Here is a 24,713-nt window from a genome sequence, read left to right as displayed (position 1 = left end):
CTCTGACCCTCCTGGTTCGAGTGAGAAGCAATCTCCCGGTTCCGCGTGGATTGCTTTTGCCAAGTGCTGTTTGCTGCAATCTTGAAGCCGACGGTGCTGACGGTGAGAGCCTACGTGGGACAGATCGTGACCTGCTCCTGGACGTCGCAGATGCCCCAGAGCCCACGTGACAGCAGAGAGAAGCCTCTCGACAACCACCTGATTGCGCCCGACATTGCCTGGTTCCGTCCTGGTTCCACCCTGGTCACTGCTAAGTGACCCAGACTCTGTCCCCTCTGCTTTCAGGTACTTTTCGACTTCGATCCACCCTTGGATCACACCGGACACTTCTGCTTCACATCGCCTGCAGCTTCTACAGCTCCAAGCACCAGGAGCCTGCATGTCAAAACCCGACGCCACTTCGACCCTGTGCACCCACGGCCTGTGGGTGAGGTAACATTGCAACGCCGGTGTTCCCACACTGGTACACACCTCTAGGGTCTGTGTCTAAAGTTTTGTTCCTCTAGGTTCAGCGGAAGTATCTTTTAACTCACTTTGTGTAACTTTTACGCACCATTGACATTGCATTGGTGCAAGCCGCACTTTCCGTGCTGCACCCGAATTCCGTGGGCTACTCCCAACTTCAGCATTGCTAGTCCTGACTGCTCCCAGCGATTCTCTAGGCCCTAGGCCTAACCACTGTTCGAATGGTATCTCTTATACCATTTTTTTAGTATATGGTTTGAGTGGCCACCGGCCCTCATCCAAAATTGTGCAACTTTGTATGTTATACTGTGCTTTTGATTTAACGCTTGTGCCCCTTTCCTCATAAAGAGTACTGGGGAGTAATTTAGAAATAAACACATATATTTTTTTATAATATATACTTGTGTGGTGTCCTTTCATTTGATTACATGATTGTATGTGGTAAAACAGCTCGCTTAACACGACCTCTTAAGTTAAGCCTTTAAGGCTGCTTAGTCCATGCTACCTCTAGGATAGCTTGTCTAACAAGGTTGACTTACAACCAGACATCTTTGGGGTTTGTTTGGACTGATACCAAGTGGTTCCAGAATTGGAAACACTACATATCAGGCCAACTTCTCACATTGGTGTGCAGCGGTGCGGATTTGAGCTTGCTGTTGTTTTACCATTGCAATCTTTACATCAAATTGAAAGATCACATCAAGTACCTTAGGTACATATAAAATCAAAAGCTTAGCATATTAAGTTCTACTGAACTTAGTAGTTGTAGATTAAAGGGATTAGCACACCCTGACTACAACTCACTAGCAAGGTACAGTAGGAAAACACTTAGTGTAGGTAAGTGCACCACTTACACCTCACTAGCAGTCATGTCTGATACAGGTGGAGCCTCAGGCTCTGCTCCTGTAGCAGTTGACCCTACCAAGGCAACTTCCAGATATGACAACCTTAGCCACAAAGGCTTGAGTGCCTTGTGCACAGCAAGGAGGCTAAAAAAGGGCAGAGGCCCTACCATTCCTTCCCTGATAGCTATCCTGGAAAAGGATGACTTAGATAAGGTGAGTCAGGCTCCCTTAGAGTCAGGTGAGGGGATAAACTCCCCTGAGAATGAGGATCTTCCTGAAGATGAAGAAGAGGAGGAGGAAGAGGAAGAGGAAAGCTCAGATGTAGATGAGCCTGAAGATCAGGATCAGAGGGTGACCCAGGTACAGGTTGCCAGGCTTAACCAGGCCAACCTAGACCTACATGAGAATGGAGAGGGCCAGCACCACTCCAGATCTCATAACCTAATTCTCCCAGGCAACAGGAGGGTGAGATCTCAATCAAGGGACTCTCATGTTTCTAGTGCCTCAAGAGAATCTCAAAGAGGGATGACTCCCTCCCAGAGGAAAGAGCATAGGGCCAGAATGAGGGCTGTCCAACTCCAGATAGAGAGGGAAGAGGTAGCCTTGGCTCAAGCTAAACTTGCTTTAGCAAGAGAAAGAAAATTGTGTGGCTTAGATGCCACTGGTGGCAGCAAAGTTCCTAAAGAAAAAGACAGGGCCTATGATAATAGAAACCTGACAAAAATGGTGCCCCCCTACAAGGAAGGGGATGACATCCACAAATGGATGACTGCTCTTGAGAGGGCCTGCATGGTACAGCAGGTCCCTGAGGATCAGTGGGCAGCAATTTTATGGTACTCCTTTTCTGAGAAAGGGAGGGACAGGCTCCTCACTGTTAGACCTGAGGATGCCAAAAACTACTCTGTCCTGAAGAGTGCTCTTATTGAAGGGTTTGGCCTAACCACTGAGCAATACAGGTTGTTGTTCAGAGACACCCAAAAAGCACAGACTCAGGACTGGACTGATTTTGTTGATTGTGCCACTAAGGCTCTGGAGGGTTGGCTGCAGGGAAGTAACGTTTCAGACTATACAGGATTGTACAATCTTATGATGAGAGAGCAGATCCTTAATAACTGTCAGAACCAGCTGTTGCATCAATACCTTGTTGACTCTGATTTGACCTCTCCCCAAGAATTGGGAAAGAAGGCAGACAAATGGGTCAGAACAAGGATTAAGCAGAAAAACCAGAACCAAGGTGACCAGAAGAAAACAGACCAGAAGGGTGGGAATCAGAAAGATAAAGAAAAAGACCAGAAGTCTTCAGGCCCCCAAACTAGCAATAAGGAGGGGGTTCCCAAAATGGAAACAAGAAAAAGAAGAATGATGGCCCAAAGAAACCTTGGTGTAATACCTGCAAATCAGTTTCACACTGGGGCAGTGAATGCACTAAGAAAAATCCAGTTCCTACCACTGCAGCTCCTAAAGCAACTGCACCCCCTAGTACAGTCAGCAGTGGTAGTGCACAACCTAAGGGGTTAGTAGGGTTAACCTTGGGTACTGAGGTGGAATCTGGCCTAGTCAGAATCCCCACACAGGCAGTTCTCCTATATGATGTGGACTTATCTATGACCACTGCAGTAAGCCCCAGTAACCTGGGCAAATATAGGCAGACTCCCTTAATCAATGAGAAACTGGCTCAGGCCTACAGGGACACTTGTGCCAGTGTCACTATGGTGACACCTGACTTTGTGGACCCTGGACAGATTGTACTAGGTGAAAGTTACCTAGTGACCAATGCAAGCAACTCCACTACTTCCCATAGTGTGGCTGTTGTGAACTTCTCCTGGGGAGGGGTAGATGGCCTAAAGAAAGTTGTTGTGAGTGCAGACCTCCCAGTAGACTGTCTGTTAGGTAATGATCTTGAAAGCTCAGTTTGGTCAGAAGTGGAGTACAGGACTCATGCAGAAATGCTAGGGATTTCAGCTCATGTCCTTGCAGTGACAAGGTCTCAGGCTAAGAAGTGCCTTCCTGAACCAGTGGTGGATCTTGAAACAATAGACCAACCACAACCCAAGAGAAGGAGCAAGAGGGTTAAGGCTGTGCCTTCCCACTTGCCCCAGGTTGAGGATCCAGTTTCACAGGAAACTGATTCTGCAGTCCAAGAGGAGACTGTCTCAGAGGAGCTTGAGCCTGACCAGGTTGAGTTTCTGGGGACAGGGGGACCCTCAAGGGCAGACCTGGGGCAGGCCCAATTAGATTGCCCTTCACTTGAACCCCTCAGACAGCAAGCTGCTGCTGAGGCTGCAGGGAATGCTCAAGGTACCCATAGAGTTTATTGGGATGAAGGACTCCTTTATTCAGAGGCTAGAGACCCCAAGCCTGGCACAACCAGGAGGTTGGTTATACCTTTGAAGTTTAGGGGTTTCCTTCTTACCTTGGCCCATGATATTCCCCTTGCAGGACACTTAGGCCAGAATAAGACTTGGGACAGGCTTGTTCCACACTTTCACTGGCCTCACATGTCAGAAAATGTCAAGGAGTTTTGTCGCTCCTGTGTCACTTGCCAAGCCAGTGGTAAGTCAGGTGGCACAACAAAGGCCCCCCTGATACCACTACCTGTGGTGGGGGTACCCTTTGAAAGAGTTGGAATAGACATTGTGGGTCCCATGGATCCTCAAACAGCATCTGGGCACAGATTTATACTGGTGGTAGTGGATCATGCCACCAGGTACCCAGAGGCAATTCCCCTGAGGACCACCACAGCTCCTGTGGTGGCAAGAGCCCTCATTGCAGTTTTCTCAAGAGTGGGCTTTCCAAAGGAGGTTCTTTCAGACAGAGGTACCAACTTTATGTCTGGATACTTAAAAGCAATGTGGAAAGAGTGTGGAGTAAACTATAAGTTTACCACACCCTACCATCCACAGTGCAATGGGCTTGTTGAAAGGTTCAACAAGACCCTGAAGGGAATGATAAAAGGTTTACCAGAGAAGCTCAGGCGGAAATGAGACATCCTTTTACCCTGCTTGCTCTTTGCTTACAGAGAGGTCCCACAGAAGGGGGTTGGCTACAGCCCTTTTGAACTTTTGTTTGGCCACCCTGTGAGGGGTCCATTGAGTTTGGTGAAGGAAGGATGGGAGTTACCTCTCAAAAAGCCTAAGCTAGACATTGTGGACTATGTACTTGGTCTCCGCTCCAGGATGGCTGAATACATGGAGAGAGCATCCAAAAACCTTGAGGCCAGTCAAGAATTACAGAAAGCTTGGCATGACCAAAAGGCTGTTCTGGTTGAGTTCCAGCCAGGGCAGAAGGTGTGGGTGTTGACCCAGTGGGGCCAGCAGCTCTCCAGGACAAATGGACTGGACCCTACCCTATCATTGAGAAAAAGGGAGAAGTCACCTATGTGGTTGACTTTGGCACCCCTAGGAGCCCCCACAGGGTGCTCCATGTAAACCGTTTGAAAGCGTTTGTTGACAGGGAGGACATGAGTCTCCTCATGGCCACAGATGGGGAACAGGAGGAAGAGAGTGACCCTCTCCCAGACCTGCTTTCCCAGAACCCTGATGATGGTTCAGTTGATGGAGTAGCCTTGGCAGGCAGCCTCACTGAGCAGCAACAGGTGGACTGCAGACAGGTGTTGCAGGCCCACAGACATATGTTTTCACTCACACCCAGCCAGACTAATTGGTGCACCCATGAGGTGGTCACTGGTGACAGTCTGCCTGTGAAGAATAAGATCTACAGGCAACCTGACCATGTCAGGGATTGTATAAAGGCTGAGGTGCAAAAGATGTTGGAGCTTGGAGTGATTGAGCCATCACAGAGCCCATGGGCTAGCCCAGTGGTCCTTGTGCCAAAACCTCATACCAAAGATGGGAAGAGAGAAATGAGGTTTTGTGTGGACTACAGAGGTCTCAATGCTGTCACTAGGACAGATGCCCATCCCATTCCAAGAGCAGATGAGCTCATTGATAAATTGGCTTCTGCCAAGTTTCTGAGCACATTTGATTTGACAGCTGGCTACTGGCAAATCAGACTAGCTGAGGAGTCAAAAGCCAAAACAGCATTCTCTACCCCTAGTGGACATTATCAATTTGTGGTAATGCCCTTTGGTTTGAAGAATGCACCTGCCACCTTCCAAAGGTTGGTGAATCAAGTCCTTGCTGGGTTGGTTGACTTTTGTGCAGCATATCTAGATGATATTGCTGTCTTTAGCTCCACCTGGGAGGATCACCTGATCCACCTGAAGAAGGTTCTGGAGGCCCTGCAAAAGGCAGGCCTGACTATCAAGGCTACCAAGTGCCAGATAGGGCAGAGCAAGGTTGTGTACTTGGGCCACCTAGTAGGTGGGGGTCAAGTTCAACCACTGGAGAGCAAGATCCAGACCATACAGGACTGGGCTCCTCCAACTACCCAGACACAAGTCAGAGCCTTCTTGGGCCTGACTGGGTATTACAGAAAATTTGTAAAGAACAATGGGTCCATTGTGACACCATTGAATGACTTGACATCCAAGAAGATGCCCAAAAAGGTTCAGTGGACAGTTAGCTGTCAAAAGGCATTTGATGACCTGAAGAAGGCCATGTGCTCTGCACCTATCCTGAAGAGTCCTGACTACTCCAAACAGTTAATTGTACAGACAGATGCTTCTGAGTTGGGGGTGGGAGCTGTGCTTTCACAACTTAATCAAGATGGTCAAGACCAGCCCATTGCTTTTATTCGCAGAAGGCTGACCCCCAGGGAGAAACGTTGGTCAGCTATTGAGAGGGAGGCCTTTGCTGTGGTTTGGGCCCTGAAGAAGTTGAGGCCATACTTGTTTGGTACTCACTTCCTAATTCAGACAGACCATAAGCCCCTCTTGTGGCTAAATCAGATGAAGGGTGAAAATCCCAAACTGCTCAGGTGGTCCATTTCCCTACAGGGGATGGACTTTACAGTGGAGCACCGCCCAGGGACTGACCATGGTAATGCAGATGGTCTCTCCAGGTACTTCCACTTAGAACATGAAGACTTATCGGGTCAAGGTTAAGTTTAATGTCCCTGCGTTTGGGGGGGGTTGTGTAGGAGAGTAGGGTCTGCTATCCTATGGTCACCCCAATTTTTGCTTTTTGCTTCACTGGTTTTCGACTTACTGAGGCTGTGGGCCTGCTAATCAGACCCCCAGCCTGCTGTTCTCTCTCTAAATTTATAATACATGTGCTATAGGTACATACCACAATTGGAAATGGACTCCTTGTCAGCCCCTGTACCATGCACTATAGGTGCCCAGGGCATAGGTGCCACCAAGGCCTACCAGGGGCTGAAGCATAGCTTTTGCCACCCCTGGCTGGTTCTTAAATTGACACAACTGGCTGATCACTCAGCTGGGGCAAGTGGGTGTAATCACCCCTTGCTTAGATATAGTATACCTATATCTAAACCTATATCTGGACACATATATAGCCTGTAAGCCACTCCTATGGAAGGCCTATTCAATCATGGAGGCAGAGTGCGTGGTTTTATGTGAGATGGAGCTCTGGCATGAGCTGAGCCTGTCTGCAGCTGTCGGGAACAACTCCCTAAGCTGATCCGGGATAATGCCATACCATATACTCTTAAGCGCCTTATAATCCTCGCGGTTATATAGCAACTTTGGTTTGGCTTTATCAAAACATGTCGTGTAAGGTGTCATACGAATTGGAATACTACCCCCTCGCCAGTTCTGGCGACAGGGGTAGCATTCCACCCTTCTAGAGGGATAAGACATGTTACTTTACTGAAACGCGGTTGATTTAAAATGAGCCTCAGATCCACAAAATGGATGCCTCTGCCACAGACACGGGTCTGGCCTCCTGCTGCTGGACGAAACTCATAATAAACCAAAAGATATGCCAGAACTGAGATATTGATTTAACCTGAAAGTTTTGTTCATAAGTTAGAAAAACAGATTCCAACCTACGCTGTTGCTAGTTAATAGCAATTTATTCAATTATTTTCAAAAGAGAATTTTTAAACAATTTAATAAATTTTTTACAACACTACACCAATATTTATACAGCACTCATTCACCTAGTCATCCATATCACAAGCATACAAAATCAGGCATCCATATGTACACAGAATTTCAGAATGATCACGAAGGAAAGATAACGACACAAAGATTAGAAAGGGAAAGACAAAGGAACAAAGGCTGCTCATACAATATTCATCTGTGATATACCATATATCTATACATATATACAAAAATTGGAAATTAATCAAAAACAACTTAGATGATGTCACTCATTGTTTATACACATGTTCAGGGTATCGGAATTCACAGTTGTTTAAATTTTCAGTTTAGAGAGAGCAGCACTCTGCAAGGGGCCTACGCGTTTCGAGTCCTATACAATGAAGGGACTCTCATCAGGGCCGGGGAAGTTATCTAAAAAGAAAAATGGAATATCTTCAATGTCAAGACCACTATAGGAAAATTGTAAGCAATGAAACCCGTTCCTTCACTCAGCTTACCCTACTGGTCTGCAAGACCACTTCACAGGTGTGGAACACTGGGATGCAGGCAGTCGCGCTCACTGGGGGGTGACGAAGTTACACTGGGGGGTGAAGGGCAATGGTTAGCCTAGATGCAGAGCAAGTGGCTTAAAAAATGCTCTCGGATGGGCAGGTTCTTACCTTATTTATTCCAACGGACCGTGTAGGTATTCTCAAGGGTGGAGAACCCTAGGTAGAGCCCAACGGGGTGAGGAGTACCTGGGGAAAGTGAAAGGGCGGAGCATGAGGAATTGGACGCCGCCTAGGAGGTTTGGAGTACCTATCTAGGTAAATGTAAAACTCCTACCTCTATCGGTGGGGCTTGGTGCTCAAACAGCACGGCGTCTCACTTGAATTAGGACGGATGCTGGGAAGTTTTCTATGAACTCCTGGAAAAGGGTTAAGAAAGAGTAAATCACCAGGGTGCTTGAGCATGGGGGTGTAACAGGCAGAAAGCTACTCCTCATGGCGGGGGAAAAATTGACAAACCTGAGGGGATTGGTATCCTCGTATCGGTCGGCGTCTCCGGGGCGCTGATCCTTCGCGCATGCGCAGTAGATAGCGGATCCGGAGGAGGAGCCGTTAATGTAGCGAGGTCCGGGAGGGGCGCTACTCTATGGCGCATGGGCGCAAAGCTGGCAAGTGTACAAGGAACGCTACTCTCTGGCGCTGATGCGCTGGGAAGGGAAATTGAAGGGGTGAAACGGAGGCAGATTCGGAGCTACGACGTGTGCAACCCAGTTTCTAAGGACAGCTTACTTCTGTTAGAAAACGGTCGCATCGAACAGGCAGACAGGGGGGCCTGTGGGGGACAGCGAGTTCCCAGGGACCTCAGAGTTTGTATATTTCTGATAGTTCATTAAGGCCAGTCACGGCCGTGTTAAACTTCACAATTAAGAGTGCTTCCCTTTTGGAGAGTCTGGCATCCCAGTCACCTCCTCTGGGGTCGCGCTCAACCTTGGAAATTATTGTCCATTGCAAGTCCTTGATTTGGTGACCTAGTCTGTTCCAGTGATTAACCAATGGAGCTGTTTCTACCCGATTTTTTAATCTGGATTTATGTTGGGAAATCCTTTGTCTTGCCTCTTGGTTGGTTTTCCCGATATACAGGAGTCCACAGGGGCACAGGATCCCATAGACTACGTATTTCGATTTACAATTGCTGTGGGTTTCGTGTTTCCATGAAATGCCTCTGTGCTGGAACAGAGATCCCTCTACCGTGGACTCGCAGCAAACACAGGTGCCACATTTGTGGTGCCCCGTGATCGGATTGAGTCCCATCATTTGTCTGATGGTGGGGGGGGTTTGTTTGGGGGTGGCTGCTCTTACCACAAAATTGGCAATGCTTTTATCTTTTTTAAAAGCAAAAAGGGGGGGTTCCCTTAGGCATTCCTCAAGATTTTTTACGAGGTGCCAGTTCTGATTTATCACCTTCTTTAACTGGTTGGCGTTGGGACAGAACGTGGTCACACACACTTGGCGTTTAAGCTTAGGCTTAATGCGTCTCTCCAAGAGGGTCTCCCTCGGAGTCCACCTAGCTCTTTTCATACAATTTGAAACCAGTTTTCTGGGATAACCACGATCACATAGCTTGGTCACTAGGTTGCTTGCATGGTGTTTATAATCCTCATTGCGGGCACAGTTCCTTCGGATCCGAAGGAACTGCCCCAGAGGTAGGTTCTCCCGTAGACTCCTTGGGTGATTGCTTGAAAACAGGAGGGCTTTATTCCTATCTGTTGGCTTCACAAAGAGCGATGTGGATAATTTTCCTTCATTGGGAAAGACCTCAACGTCCAAAAAAGCTATTTTTTCTCTGGACGAAGATATGCTGAATTTTATATCCCTTGTGCGTGCGTTCAGCCAGTTGTAAAAACTATCAAGTTCTGTCTCGGTGCCCTTCCATACCATAAAAACATCGTCAATGAAGCGTAGCCACGCTCCAATGAGATCCTTAAAGGGGTTGTTGTTGTAAATGAAAGTGTCCTCGTAGAGGGCCATAAAAAGAATAGCCAATTCAGGGGCAAAGGGACATCCCATGGCTACGCCTTTTATTTGGTAGTAGAATTCGTTCCCAAAACAAAAATAATTCTTTTTTAAGGCAAAGGATGCCAGATCGATCAAAAATTTGGTCGGAACCTGTACTGGTTGTGTTCTTAGTTCCAAAAAATGTGTCAGGACTGCTATGGCTTCATCCTGAGGTATCTGGGTGTAAAGGGCATTGACATCCAGGGTGACCAGTATGTCCCTGCCCTTACAAAATTCTACGGGCTCAAGTTTATTGATAAAGTCCGTCGTGTCTTGTAGATACGATTTTACTAGGCTCATGAAATCTTTCAAGAACACGTCTACATATTTGGCGACGGGCTCCAATAGTGAATCACAGCCTGCTACAATGGGTCTTCCCGGGGGTTTATTTGCATCCTTATGTATCTTTGGCAAGATATAAAATAAGGGTGTCTTGGGGTGTTTTTTCTGCAACATTAGAATGTTACAAGAAAATTCAGAAAGACCCTACATCTGAATTACAGAACCATCTGTTCTCTATCATCAAGGAAGGCTATGACCAGGGCTTCGTAGGCCCCAAAGAACTGGAATTCTTGCAGAAAAAACACCCCAAGACACCCTTATTTTATATCTTGCCAACTGTGAATTCCGATACCCTGAACATGTGTATAAACAATGAGTGACATCATCTAAGTTGTTTTTGATTAATTTCCAATTTTTGTATATATGTATAGATATATGGTATATCACAGATGAATATTGTATGAGCAGCCTTTGTTCCTTTGTCTTTCCCTTTCTAATCTTTGTGTCGTTATCTTTCCTTCGTGATCATTCTGAAATTCTGTGTACATATGGATGCCTGATTTTGTATGCTTGTGATATGGATGACTAGGTGAATGAGTGCTGTATAAATATTGGTGTAGTGTTGTAAAAAATGTATTAAATTGTTTAAAAATTCTCTTTTGAAAATAATTGAATAAATTGCTATTAACTAGCAACAGCGTAGGTTGGAATCTGTTTTTCTAACTTATGAACAAAACTTTCAGGTTAAATCAATATCTCAGTTCTGGCATATCTTTTGGTTTATTATGTTTAAATGCTCAGCCTAACTGATGTAGAGCAAACTCTCCGTTGTTTTTTGAGTTCGCTGACCGAAACTCAGCATATGGTGGCCTGGACAAAGGGTTTCCTGTCGCAGGGCGGTGTTAAACCACCCCAGACAGGAGATAGTGGATTGTAGTAGGGAGGTTTCAAAGAAACCAGACACTGCCTGGGGAGCACAAGGCTGCCCCTTGCATAATCCGGCCAAACCGGTTCTGGGGCCTTCCAGCCCCAGTCCCAGCGCGGCCTGGATCAAAGGAAAGGGGTGTAACCACCCCCTTCCTGGGTCCCACCCATAGGAGGGGACCTAGCAGGATGTCCAGCCCACCAGATTCGAATAAGAGTGGGAGCAGTGCCAATGCAACTCAGATCATCCTGAAGAAACATAAGAAACGAATTCTGGACCCTTCGACATTCTACTCAACATAGAAGACTGAAGCATCTCCCTTGTGGTCAAGGAGTGACCACCCTGTGCAAACAGGCACCATCCAGCCCTCGACCCTTGCTTTGTTGCAGTTCCCGCCGGAACTCGAGCGACAGAGATCGACGAGATCAAGCTTGCCTGCCTTCTCCCAGCCCGATCCACAGTCCCTGCAGAGCTGAGACCAGTGGAGGCGACCGGAAGCGTGGGGCACGCCATCTTGAAAAGGCCACGAGACGCTGACCGTGCAGCCCACGAGTGACCCTCGAAGCTGTGCACCGGGGTTTGAGAAGCCCCACCCCGAGCCACACTTGCACCAAAGCTACCCCCTCCACACTCGACGAGTGCTGCGTGGGGCCCTTCTGCTTGTGTTGGCCCGATGCGTTGGCCCGGTCACTTGCCAGCTGGCTTGTGGCCCCTGTGCCGACGAAAACTTGAATACGACTCGCTTTTCTGGTTGCTCCAGATCTGCACCAGCTCCTGTGAAAAGGAGCCCCCACTCTGACCCTCCTGGTTTGAGTGAGAAGCAATCTCCCGGTTCCGCGTGGATTGCTTTTGCCAAGTGCTGTTTGCTGCAATCTTGAAGCCGACGGTGCTGACGGCGAGAGCCTACGTGGGACAGATCGTGACCTGCTCCTGGACATCGCAGATGCCCCAGAGCCCACGTGACAGCGGAGAGAAGCCTCTCGACAACCACCTGATTGCGCCCGACATTGCCTGGTTCCGTCCTGGTTCCACCCTGGTCACTGCTAAGTGACCCAGACTCTGTCCCCTCTGCTTTCAGGTACTTTTCGACTTCGATCCACCCTTGGATCACACCGGACACTTCTGCTTCACATCGCCTGCAGCTTCTACAGCTCCAAGCACCAAGAGCCTGCGTGTCAAAACCCGACGCCACTTCGACCCTGTGCACCCACGGCCTGTGGGTGAGGTAACATTGCAACGCCAGTGTTCCCACACTGGTACACACCTCTAGGGTCTGTGTCTAAAGTTTTGTTCCTCTAGGTTCAGCGGAAGTATCTTTTAACTCACTTTGTGTAACTTTTACGCACCATTGACATTGCATTGGTGCAAGCCGCACTTTCCGTGCTGCACCCGAATTCCGTGGGCTACTCCCGACTTCAGCATTGCTAGTCCTGACTGCTCCCAGCGATTCTCTAGGCCCTAGGCCTAACCACTGTTCGAATGGTATCTCTTATACCATTTTTTTAGTATATGGTTTGAGTGGCCACCGGCCCTCATCCAAAATTGTGCAACTTTGTATGTTATACTGTGCTTTTGATTTAACGCTTGTGCCCCTTTCCTCATAAAGAGTACTGGGGAGTAATTTAGAAATAAACACATATATTTTTATAATATATACTTGTGTGGTGTCCTTTCATTTGATTACAGGATTGTATGTGGTAAAACAGCTCGCTTAACACGACCTCTTAAGTTAAGCCTTTAAGGCTGCTTAGTCCATGCTACCTCTAGGATAGCTTGTCTAACAAGGTTGACTTACAACCAGACATCTTTGGGGTTTGTTTGGACTGATACCGAGTGGTTCCAGAATTGGAAACACTACATATCAGGCCAACTTCTCACAATGATTTTATCTGATTGATTTCTTTTTGATGAGGGGACAAACGATTCAGTTTATTCATTGTCATTTTGAGCAATAATTCCTTTGTTCCAACTTATGTGACTTTCGATGCCGACCACTCTGGACTGCAATGCAATCTACGGCAGACCTGGGCAGAAAACGAGGGGAAATGTCGCTAGCATGCAGGGAGAAAACTCCCTGTGAGACCAGAATATTGTTTTGTTGTTCTTCAGAGCAAACCACCCACTTTGAGTATTTCTTTCCCTAGACAAAAAACATGGCTTGCACGTGGTGATTACTTCCAGTATGCAGTTTGTCTGGAAATACAAACAATTCCTCCCAAGCCCACATGGGTCTCTGATTATGGCGGGCTCACTCATCTGTCAACAGTGTCTAAATGACCCTGCAAATCCCTATGAAACACTTATTTCAGTTGCATTTCTATGCTGATGCATGTTTGACCCCATACCATACATGAGCTACATTAATTAGGAGTCTCAAAGGCAAATATGGGGCTACATTTATACTCTATGCACACCTTATGCTCGTGTACGGTGAAGACAATTTATTGATCCCATTCCAGAGCATCTGCTGGTACCTGATTTGACTCTCAGTGGACAGCCGTCATGTCAACCATTTGAAATACATTTTATGTCCTTCCAAACATAAGTACCGGAGAGCATAAGCCAACTGAGTAAAATAAATTGTGTTTTACACCACTACCCACATCATTATTGAAGTAATAATACTCACCAATGGGAAACAACCTTTACAACGCAACTTTTACAACACACTACCATTAAAACGCAGTCATTACAATGCAACATCCCTTACAACGCATGCCATTACAACGCAACCATTACCACGCATGACACTACAACGCATACAATTACAACTCATATCATTACAACGCAGTCATTATAACGCATACCATTACAACGGATAGTACCCTTACACTATCCAACACTTACCCTGTTGTTGCACCCCCTGGAGTTAGAATAGTAATTTTTACCCCTACGCTATCCAACACTTACACTCACTGGAGTTAGAATAGTAATTTTTACCCCTACACTATTCAACACTTACCCTACTGTTGCACCCCCTGGAGTTAGAATAGTAATTTTTACCCCTACACTATCCAATACTTACCATACATGCAATGTAATGGTATGCGTTGTAATGGTATGCGTTGTAAAGGTAGTATGCGTTGTAATGGAATGCGTAGTAAAGGTAGTTTTTAAAAATTTGTTGTAATGGCATGCGTTGTAATAGAATGCGTTGTAATGGATGTTGCGTTGTAAAAAATGTGTTTTAAAGGTATGCGTTGTAAAAGTATGCGTTGTAACGTCATACATGCCTCACCAATACTGCCACTCTCCCTCTAATCCTTATTATTCCAAAAATAGTTATTTGTTGTCTCCCACAGTAAGCAATTTCAGTGGCCACAGTGTCAAAGGTGATGTAGGAGGCTTTGAAGGACATTTTAGGCAGTAGAATAGTGTGGAAGTGATACAAGATGTTCAATATTAAAATAAACCACAAAAGAACTCTAAACTCATATCACTGGCAAGGCATACTATTTACTTTTCACAGAGCCAAACACATCATTTAAATAAATCATTGAAACTAAAGAAAATTCTAGTAAGAGTGGGTTTATAGAAAAGGAACGGGTAGAGATTTTTCTCTGTTTGAAAAATACCCAAGTGAGGACGTTTTGGTCTAGCATGAAGAATATTGAGGTCATAACATTCCCCCGCATCCAGCGGCAGTGTATCTTTGGTGGCCTGAGATGCCTATATACGTCACTTGTAGCCTATTTGTACCATCAGGCATAACGTGTAGAGGGAGAAAAGTCTGGGAAACCTTACAAATTGTATTTGGGAAGTTACGCTAACCTCAATGATCAGGAAGGGACGATCAATGGGTTCGGCCGCTCCGTATGGGATTCCTACACGGTTTTTGCGGCACCCTGATGAATTTCTTACTCAATTCACTTCTTACTAAATATAGAACCAACGGGTGGTGACAAGGCTTGATTCTTCATCTGCTAAGGACAACCAAAGTCTTCCAGAGAACTATAGGCTGGTTGCCTTGCTGGATCCGGGAAACATCGTTTACAACGCGGTTGTTACATCGCAATGCCATTACATTGCGGTTTTTAGAACGCAAGTCATTACAATGACTTGCGTTGGATGGTGCTCTTGGAGAAGGAATAGTATAATTTACTATCCAACACCTTCCCTACTGTATGTAGACTGGAGTTGGAACAGTAAATTATACTACTCCTAAGTCCAGCGCCCTCCAACGCAAGTCTTTGTAACGGCTTGCGTTGTAAAAACCGCGATGTAATGGCATGCGATGTATTAGCATGCGTTGTAATGTCATACAACCCTGGATCCTGATGTCAAAGTTGTGTCAAAAGATTACCAAAAATCGACTAATAAAAACCACTTTCTTTGGTTCTTGGGACAGTTGTGAGACACCTGGTAATGCTTTGGCCATGAACATGACGCACACGAGTCGCGGATTCTGAGGACTGCTGGAGGCAATTGGAGATGCAGGGAATCTCCCCTCAGTTTTTAAGAGCTTTGCAAACTTTATGCTCCTTGGCATGACTGTGTATAGAATTGGGAAAGAGGGAGCAGTGTCCAAAATAACGTACAACAATTCTTGGTTGAATGATTAGATGTGTCTGATTTAAGGCAACTAGTGACCCGTTCATCTTGCAAGACGCTGCATTGTTAACTTGATGGGAAGAAGACTGATAGGGAAAACAGTAGTAAAATTTAAGTCACAAGCAATTTTTTACATTTAGTAACGTCGTTTGGTGGAATCAGGAAGAATTTCTTTTATAATGTAATTTGTGTTAAGCATTATTAATTGAGAATCAATTTGATGATTCTATTTTTCTCCATCGGTATAATTTACAGTTGATCGCATATAATAATCTGTTTTTAAAATATTTTCTGTCTCTAGCTGTGAAATTGTAAAGGTGGCACCATGCTTTATACAATAAAGTTTGACTTGACTTGACTTGAGTTTGAGATACGTTGAGGACAACCCAAATCAGTTTCCTGCACGGCCGTCCCTCAGATAGCGAATGTGTCCAATGTATGAGTCCATGGAGACCTTTGTATATCCTGGATGTACAGGAACTTGTCTGTTTTTTGAGTTGGAGCAGAAAATCCAGCGCTCTATCTTTCAGTACCAGGCAATGGCTACCAAGATGGAACCGCTGGGCCACCTGCATGTACCTGAAAGGGCAGGGTGTACGGCAGGGTTCTAGTTGGACAACTTGGGAACATTATGGAAGAAAGGCGGAATTCCAAGGAATGGATCCCAAAACATCTGCCACGGTGCCGAAGAGTGCATAGTGGTTGGATGCAGCACAGATTCAGAAAAAAAATTTCAGCAATCCACTGCCCACTGCTGAGCATCACTGGTTAGTCGTATTACACATTGATGATTGTAAAATGTGCGTATGTTTCACTGGCGCTTCTCTTTTGGAATGTTTATCTGAGCTTCTGCGCTGCCAGATGAACTGTGTTTAATTTAGTAATTAAATCCACCAACATACTTCCCCTGGGGCCTAGGATCCAGCTGCAACTGGTTTTCAAGGAAAATGGCAGCCATTGGATAGGCGGTTTACCAATCAGAGGCTAGAGCAGGAAAATGAGGAATGTCCTGCCCGCTAATTGGTAAATCGTTGTCCAACGGTGTAAAGCTAAACCTACCAGTGACCGGTGAATTATTGTTTAGCTTAAGGTGTCGTATTACTCACACCCACAGTATTTCACGAGTGTTCGTTTCCTGAGCGCCTGCCCTTGAATGTCAGCGGAGGTCCATACTTTGAGGCAGAGGAGGCCCTCTCTCAAGACAGAGAACCTAACACAATTCTAAGGCAATCGTCTTTATTTAGACAGTCTGGAGTGGGGCAGCCCTCTGGCGTTGCCCTCCTCACATATTGCTGGGGTTGTAGCATAGAATGTTCAGCTTGATGTTCTCATCCCAGTGACGCAGCAGAAGAAAGAGGTGGCGCGCGGCCCCTTTAAGGCAGGGGAGGTCTACGCCCTCCGGAAGTTGCTGGTCTCGCAGCCACGTGTCCGCCTTGGCGGCGACCAGCTCCCACTCGGTGAAGAACTCAGCACACTGGTGTTCTAGCCAGGCCAGTGCCACTGCAGTGGCCCAGCTGCTGCTTTCCAGGTCGGACTCGTCACTCAGGCCCTCTGGATCCATGAAGCTCACACTAGCCTCAGAGGTGGCTGGAGAGTTCTCGCAGGCGTCAGTCTCGGAACCACGCCCGCTGTCGGCTTGCTGCCACATGGAGCTCAGGACCTCTGGACAGGAATTGAAGGACTGGTAGAAAGTGCCAGGTGTGACGTCCCTGCTCAGAACCGGATGCTGCTCAGACGACCACTCGTGGCTAAGTCTGGGTCGGTGGCGGTCTGCGCGTCCCAGGTCCTCTCCTGACCTGGAGGCGGGCTCTCTATGGTCTGTTAGAGGGCTGATGGCATGGCGACTACTGCTCGCGCTGCTGCTCGAAGTGATTCCATCTTGGCTGGGTCTGGCTGTCAGCGCCCTAGGAGACGCGCTGGAGACAGGGCTTAGGCTGGCTCGGTGGGATGCGTACGGCGATGCTCGGCATAGTCGATCCAGTGGAATCTGAACCACTTGCGAGAAGGCTTCATTCAAATGAAACGCTCCATGGGCCATCTGGAGCCGGACCTAGGGGAGAAGAAAAAAAATAAGTGTAGACAATGGAGAAGTTAGAAGCCATTGTAGGAGTATTTGTTGAACATAAAGTAAACCACGATGAACAACATATTTATGAAAAAGTTATTTAAAAAGTAATTGAAGATGATTTAATCATTAAACATGCCAGCAAGTCAATGCCCTGATAAATGGAGTGAGAAATGTGTTTGCACAAGAAGTGCATATAGAACTTTTCCAAACTAGGGTTTGCATGAACATTGTTTGAAAATATTCTGTTTAACTCTTGTGGCTTCATAAGCAATTAGATTACTCTTTCAAATCCACCGCCCAACCTAACAATGACTAGTTATATTTTGCACTGCTGAACCTGAATTGTGTCCTGGCACTTAAATACGAAGAACCGTAATCACAACAAAGTTTAATGTACAGGAACCAGCATCTGATGGCTTCATGTCTAACCACATGGTCAACATGTGCACCTCAACATGCACTCCGTTGTACCATTATATTATGTTAAATAACCCTCTGCGGTGAACTCTGCTCAGTTCGCGGAGTTTGTGGAGTTTTCCACGCTCTGGTTCCCATAACCTCCACTCCGCTGAGTTTTTTCCTCGCTTGCACTTGTCGACATCAAGTTGGCGAGGGCGAGCGAATAAAATCCACCTCACAGTGAGATTTTACCTCGCTCGCGCTTGCACAGTCTAGTTGGCGAGCGCGAGAAAGGAAAATCAACCTCCTGGCAGGATTTCTCAACGCGGGGGGTCGGATTTCTCAATGCGAGTGGTCGCGGCAGGTCACGACCACTCGCGCTGAGAAACCTTTCGTTCACGTTGAGAAAACTGCCACTCGAGTAGAAAACCTACTCAAGCGCAGAAAGGAAGCTGCGCCTCTTACGCTGTGCATGGTGCCGTTCGAGATGATTGTGCAGCGCTGGACAGACACTTGGTACTCAAAATCACCACGAACAGCATGACCCTAGCGCACTCCGCCGCTCGCAGAATTCCATGTAGCACAGCAGAGCTTTTTGTTACATTGCGGAGTACCTACGCAGAACTACGCAAACTCCACCCAGGCCTATAAGAGTCACATTAAACTTTGGGAATGATTTCCAAAGATTTTGCTATGTGTATGTATAACTTACTCTTATGGCTTGACTTACTCTTATGTATGGCTTACTCTTGATTTTCAGGAGTAAGCTAGTAGTACCCCTGGATTCCTCCTGGTTTACTCCTTCTATTTCAGGAGAATGCTAGCAGTATTCCTCATTTACTTTGGGAATTCAGCCATAGGCCAGGAGCCCTAGAGAAGTATTTTGCAGCAACATTGTTGTGAATCTGGTCCTATACAGCTTTTTTCCATCACATATATCACCCTTACAATTGCATTGTTTTTTCATTATGAACCATCACACAATGCACCTGTTTTCACCAACTCCTAACAATAAACCGCCCTTGTAACACCAACCCATGGATGAAATACATGAAAAATTTCAAATGGCCTGGTAGATGAAAAGAATGCAACTGTGTGACAATGTTATCATGATTGACATGGGACTTGATTTTTAGTTTTTTTTAAAGTTATTACATTTGTTTTTTTCTGTTCCTAACACCTAGAACAGTTTTTTGCCTTTGTAAGCACTATTCATGGTGCTTAAAAAGGCAAAACTGTTCTAGGTGCACGTTCCTGCACACAGTTTGGGCATGTGATGGTCTAAGGAGGTTCTGGACGGGAGTGTGGGATTGCTTGTCGGAGGTGCTGGGCTGGGACCTCCCCCGCACACCACAACTAGGCCTCCTACATATCCTAGAACGAGTGCGAGGAAATGTTTATAAACGCCACTTGTTGTTGCTGGGTCTTATGGTGGCCAAAAGGGACGTGGCCCGTGCCTGGAAGGACTTAAGAGCCCCCCTATTGGGTGTGTGGAAGAGGGGTCTGGATTTTTATATGGGACTGGAACACCCGATCTTTGAGGCCAGGGGCTGCCCCCGGAAACACTATAAAATTTGGAAAAGGTGGGCAGAATACAGAGGGTTATGGCTAGAACCGCCGACTCATAATGAACCCGAAGAAAGATACTTGGACATTGAGCCCGTGTGATGAGGTGTACACACTAATTGTGTTTTGCTATGTTTTTATCTATGGACTGTTTAGACGCTGTGCAGGGGGTGGGAGGGGGGCTCGGGGAGGGGGGTTAGGGGGGTGAGGGGAGGGGAGACTTAGGGTAATTTCTAACATTTAAATGACTGTTTGAATTGTTTGCAATGCGATTATTGCCTTCATGCACACAGCCTATCCGGGTATTCGGGATGCTGTATGTCTTATGTAACTTTTCAACAGCACAATAAAATTTTGTTCTGAAAAAAAAACTGTTCTAGGTGCTAGAGACAGAAAAATGCAAATTAAATAACTTTAAAAATAGCTTCAAATCAAGTATAAATGCGTCAAACAGGTTATATCAGAGCTTTGGATACATATCACATTCTCTCCAGCCTGCTTGTCCTCTTTTAGCTGCATCCTTTGGTACATCACACAACCATGCGTTTCAATGAGCTGAAAGTCACATTCCTGCAACCCTCCTGTTCACATTTGCCAGAAGCCTGTATCCTCTGTTTAAGACCACCCTAGCCACAATCCGATGCCCCCTTACCAGCGGCAGGTAGTCCTGGCTCTCGACTCCAGAGGTGACGTCACTCTCGGCAGACAGGCACGGTGGTTTCAGGGGGGTCAACTTCCCCGAGGGGCTTCCTCCTCTTCGCTTCCCGAGGCTGAACCTGCTGGAGGGACAGGGCAGTGGTGAGTACCGAGAGAAAGGCGGGACCAGCACATCACACGAGGTCCTACACGTGGACGTCGATTCACCAAAATGCCACGTGTAGCAGAGGTCACATCAAAATCCTTTGGTTTGTGGTGACATGAGAGGGTTGACCCTTTGTTCGATCCATGCTCTACTGGCTGTTGAAGGGCTAGGCTAAGATCAAGGAGTGGAAAGTACTTGGAGAAAGAAGGAGTCTTAGGGCCCAAATCACAGAACTAACTTAAGACAAAATCCTAAACTTACTACTTTTGGTATTCACAGAAGTTAGGATTTTGTCTTAAGACAGACTTAAACAGACTTAAGACAAAATCCCAACTTAAGTCTGTCTTAAGTCTGTCTTAAGTCTGTCTTAAGTCTGTCTTAAAACAAACTTAAGACAAAATCCTAACTTCTGTGAATACCAAAAGTAGTACGTTTAGGATTTTGTCTTGTTAGTTCTGTGAATCGGCCCCGTAGAACCCTGCGTATTGTCTGTTTAAGGTGCTGCCTTCTTTACCACTTGCACATGAGTAGTAGAGGCAATGCCAGATGAAGCAAACGGCAAGTCAGAAGTGGCAGCTGCTGCCTCTGGCTACTGTTAATTAGGGGTGGACGATAAACGCAGCTCCGTCGGCAGAGTTTTTGGAGTTTTGCCCCCTTCTCGCACCTCTTCGAGTGCGAAGTTCCACGAATACTCCGGCAACCGCCACATAGTGGAGTTTCTTGCGCGCGGCTTGCCAACGTGCTGTTGGCGAGCGCGAGCATGAAAATCGAGAATTAGATTTGTCTCCTGCTGAGATTTCTCAACACTGGTGGTCACAGAAGATCGCTACCGTTCGTACTGAGAAAGCTGCTGAGTGACAGAAAGGATCAGCACCCTCTGGCATGCTGCGTGGTGCCATTCATGCTGATTTCACAGTACGGAACAAGCTCCCGTACTAAAAAATAAGCACCAGGGGCCTAATTTATGAGAAATGACGCATCGCTGCGTGAAAGCAGCGATGCGTCACTTCTCAGTGCGCACTCCTTGCGACATTCCTGATGCGTCATATTTAATGTATGACGCATCATGTCGCAAGGAGTTACAGATACGTCAGTTTTTCTGGCGTTTCTGTAAGCGCAAAAGTGACGCATTGCTGGAGTGTGTCACAAAAGTGGCGCAACTCCAGCAATGCGTCCTTTCACATGGGGCAAGCACCATGTAAAAGGGCCTGCGTCAGTCTTACGCCTGCTGTAAGGCAGGCGCAAGATTTTGACGCAACGGCGTCCTAAAAGTGATGCAGTGAAATCTCATAGATTCAATACGCCCCCCTTGCATACATTATACCTGGCGCAGGTATAATGTGGCGCAGGGGTTTACAAAGTGACGCATCTACCTAGATGCGTCATTTTGTAAATATGGCGCAGCAAGGCGCATTTTTTACTCCACTGGTGCGTCACAAAAAGTGACGCACCAGCGACGTAAAAGTGACGCACAGCCTCATAAATGAGGCCCCTTCAGCGCAGCATGCTGAAATGTGCTGCTCGCGGAACTCCGCGGAATCCCACTGAGCGTTTCTGTGACTTAGTGGAATCGCGTGTCCACCCACCCCTACTCTTACACCTAAACACACTCTAAGGTGCAGTTATATACCCTTAAAGTAATAGCTATACAAACTGCAAGGACCCTCCCCTCACTGTGCACACGATAACGTACACCTAGACACACTGCAAGATGCACCTGCGCGTGCACACACAAGGTGAACATAAACACACTAGAATGCACAGCTATACACATGCGGTACATATGTCCACAATAAGGTGCCTCTGTGCACCCGTGCACACAAACACAGAACCTAAAAGGTGGCCCTAAACATATTAGAAGGCTCAGCTCTACACATACAGTTCAGATGAACAGTATAAGGTTCTTCTGCATGCGCCCCCCCCCCCCCCACACACACACACATGCTGCAGCTATACATCTTATCAATAATAGCTGTGCACTCTATAAGATGCACGTATGCATCCAGGCCAGATCAGCACGTGGGCCTGCTTTCAATAGTTCACTCTAGAAACAGACGTCTCTCTCTCCGGCTTCAACGCCGCCTTGTCCCTCGCTATGGAAGGAAGCCATATGTCCCACGGAGGTCAGGGGTCACCCACAATCCTTTTAGCACCTTAAATTGGATTTCTTCAGAGCCGCCAGGGCTGGAGAAGGGATCGGGGCATCTGACAAGGGGTTTAAGGCTTAGGGGACAGGTGGCCCCTGACTCCCTGCCAGAGAGAGAGAGGTGAATTAAAGAGCAGAGAGCCATTAACCCTTTCACACCTGTGCAAGCACCGCTCTTGCAAGGTGTGACGACAGTGAGAAGGGGACTTGTTTACCACTGACTGTAAAGATAATGTAGTTGATCCTGAATTATCCGGAAGTGACACGTATCTCTGTAATCGTCAAGAAATGAACATCTGTTTTAAAATGAATGTAAAATAAACTCACTTTATTATAATAATTCTTATGTAGGTTTCTCATTAAAGGTCATTTTATCAAAAATCGATTTCTTTATTAATAAAGATGAGGTTTTCAAGTGCTCCGCGAATCGTCCACTTTTGTTGAAATCTATGACCCTCCCATGACCAATGAGTCTGCGCAAAAAAACTGCTTTGCGCACCTTCGTTTGCGCACGTACAGCAGCAGTGCTGTGCCGGGGGCACAAACTCTGCAATGCCCCAAAACTGGTCAGAGAAAGCCAACTTCACCCCTAGCCTAGGCCTTCCTCTCACTTGCCCTCACACTCTCTGCTGCCTCTATCTTGATGGATCATGGCTCCTGCCTGAACCATTTGCTTACTTTCTGGGCTATTAAAAGTGTTTCCCTGCTAAAAGTATGTTTGCAAACGCCATGGCGTTATTTTCTCTAGTTTTATATGGCGCGTACTCGTCCCAAAGGTATTTACGCGCTTTACATGAGCACCAGTTACATTGAACAAGGACACATTCATTTTTCGTAGGCACAGGGAGATTAAGTGATTTGCCCAGGATCACAGGACGTTGAGATGACGCCGAGACTCAAACTTGGTTCCCCAGTTCCATAGTCAACAGCTCTGGTTGTTACCCCACATCCTCTTCCCAGCATTCACCTTCTTTGATAACATGAACAAAATCTTTGATTAAGTTCGAGGCATGGGCAAAGTGGGCACTTGCCCAGGGACCCCCTGATTCAGCCAAATATGTTCTGGAGACAGTCTTGCCCTCATGACCTTGAATAATTCTCAAACAGATTGTTTTCCTTTCATTTATTTTAATGTGGGTGATGTGTGAAAGTTTAACTACAGAAATTTTGCAGAGAAATGTTGTTTATGTTTCATGCAAAATCCATTAAAAAGTTACTTTTAGATCAAAAAAGGGCTTCATATTGTGAGAAATGGGGTGGGGCTCACAGGTTTTTTGCAGTTATATCCTGAGCTGCTGCTGTGTTACAATATTGAAAACACACATCACCATCCCTGAATATTAGATGTAAACACATTTAGAATTTGGACCAGGTTGCCTGTACTCTGTTAGTGGGCTGGCCTAAGAGGGCATAAAAGAGCTGAAATTGGATCATAAATTTAAAATTGTTCCAAAATACATTTGCACCAGGGCCCCCAAAATCTTTAAGATGTCCCTGAAGAGAAGGCGAGGTGACCCTCCCACCCACCTCTAGGTTCAGATCAGGAGATGCAACTCAACCACTCCTGTATTGAGAGCACCCTTCTCCGGAAATGACTTTGATGCCCTCCCTTGGCGTTAATGACCACAATGATGAGGCGAGAAGAGAAGGAAGGGGAGATAATTCCCCAGCAGCAATTACAAACCAGCACCAAAGTATCAATTCAATTCATAAACTTTATTCGACAATTTAGTCATAAAAGCACATAAAATCCACAGTTTTCCAATATAAAATCCATTAAAAGCAATACAATAAATATTAAGAAAGGATTAAACTACTATAGACTGTTGCCGAATATCATTTTCCATAATTTCATAAAATCTTTAAAAAAAAAAAAATTAAAAAAGAAAATCCATCAATTTTCATACAGTCCAGGGTAATATTGCACAAAACTCATATAGATGAAGCAACCCCCATATTTCCAACTAAATGAGAGTGATATAGACTTAATATTCAAAGTATCAATGTCAGCCTCACCTGGAACCGAAGAAGTTCTCAAGAGATTTCTGGGAGCCGATGGAATGATTGGACGGGCTGTGGGTGTGGCCTGTAACAACAAGAAGAAAGAAAAGCCCCTGAGTGGGTTATCATTGTTACAGAGTGGGCATGTCCCA

At 46.2% G+C, this 24,713-nt stretch overlaps 1 protein-coding gene across 3 annotated transcripts in view; it reads right to left on the bottom strand.

The window, feature by feature from the left end:
• VWA5B2 (von Willebrand factor A domain containing 5B2) overlaps positions 1 to 24,713 on the bottom strand; it is a 275,105-nt gene that overhangs the window by 5,441 nt on the left and 244,951 nt on the right. The window contains exons 20-22 of one of the 3 annotated variants that reach the window (XR_015304972.1): positions 24,577 to 24,646; positions 20,265 to 20,391; positions 15,904 to 17,629 (exon numbers count right to left, since the gene is read on the bottom strand). Coding sequence is in view for 2 of the 3 variants with exons in the window: in XM_086949474.1 (XP_086805600.1) it covers positions 16,862 to 17,629; positions 20,265 to 20,391; positions 24,577 to 24,646 (965 nt within the window). In the remaining variant the exon portion in view is untranslated. Of the gene's footprint in view, positions 1 to 15,291; positions 17,630 to 20,264; positions 20,392 to 24,576; positions 24,647 to 24,713 lie in introns of those variants that run through there. The other 2 variants (XM_086949475.1, XM_086949474.1) reach the window with 2 other exon arrangements.

Source organism: Lissotriton vulgaris, unplaced genomic scaffold (assembly GCF_964263255.1).
Source record: "Lissotriton vulgaris unplaced genomic scaffold, aLisVul1.2 SCAFFOLD_1206, whole genome shotgun sequence".
NCBI lineage: Eukaryota > Metazoa > Chordata > Amphibia > Caudata > Salamandridae > Lissotriton > Lissotriton vulgaris.
Note: the sequence above shows the minus strand (reverse complement) of the source record. Positions and strands in the feature narration are given on the sequence as shown.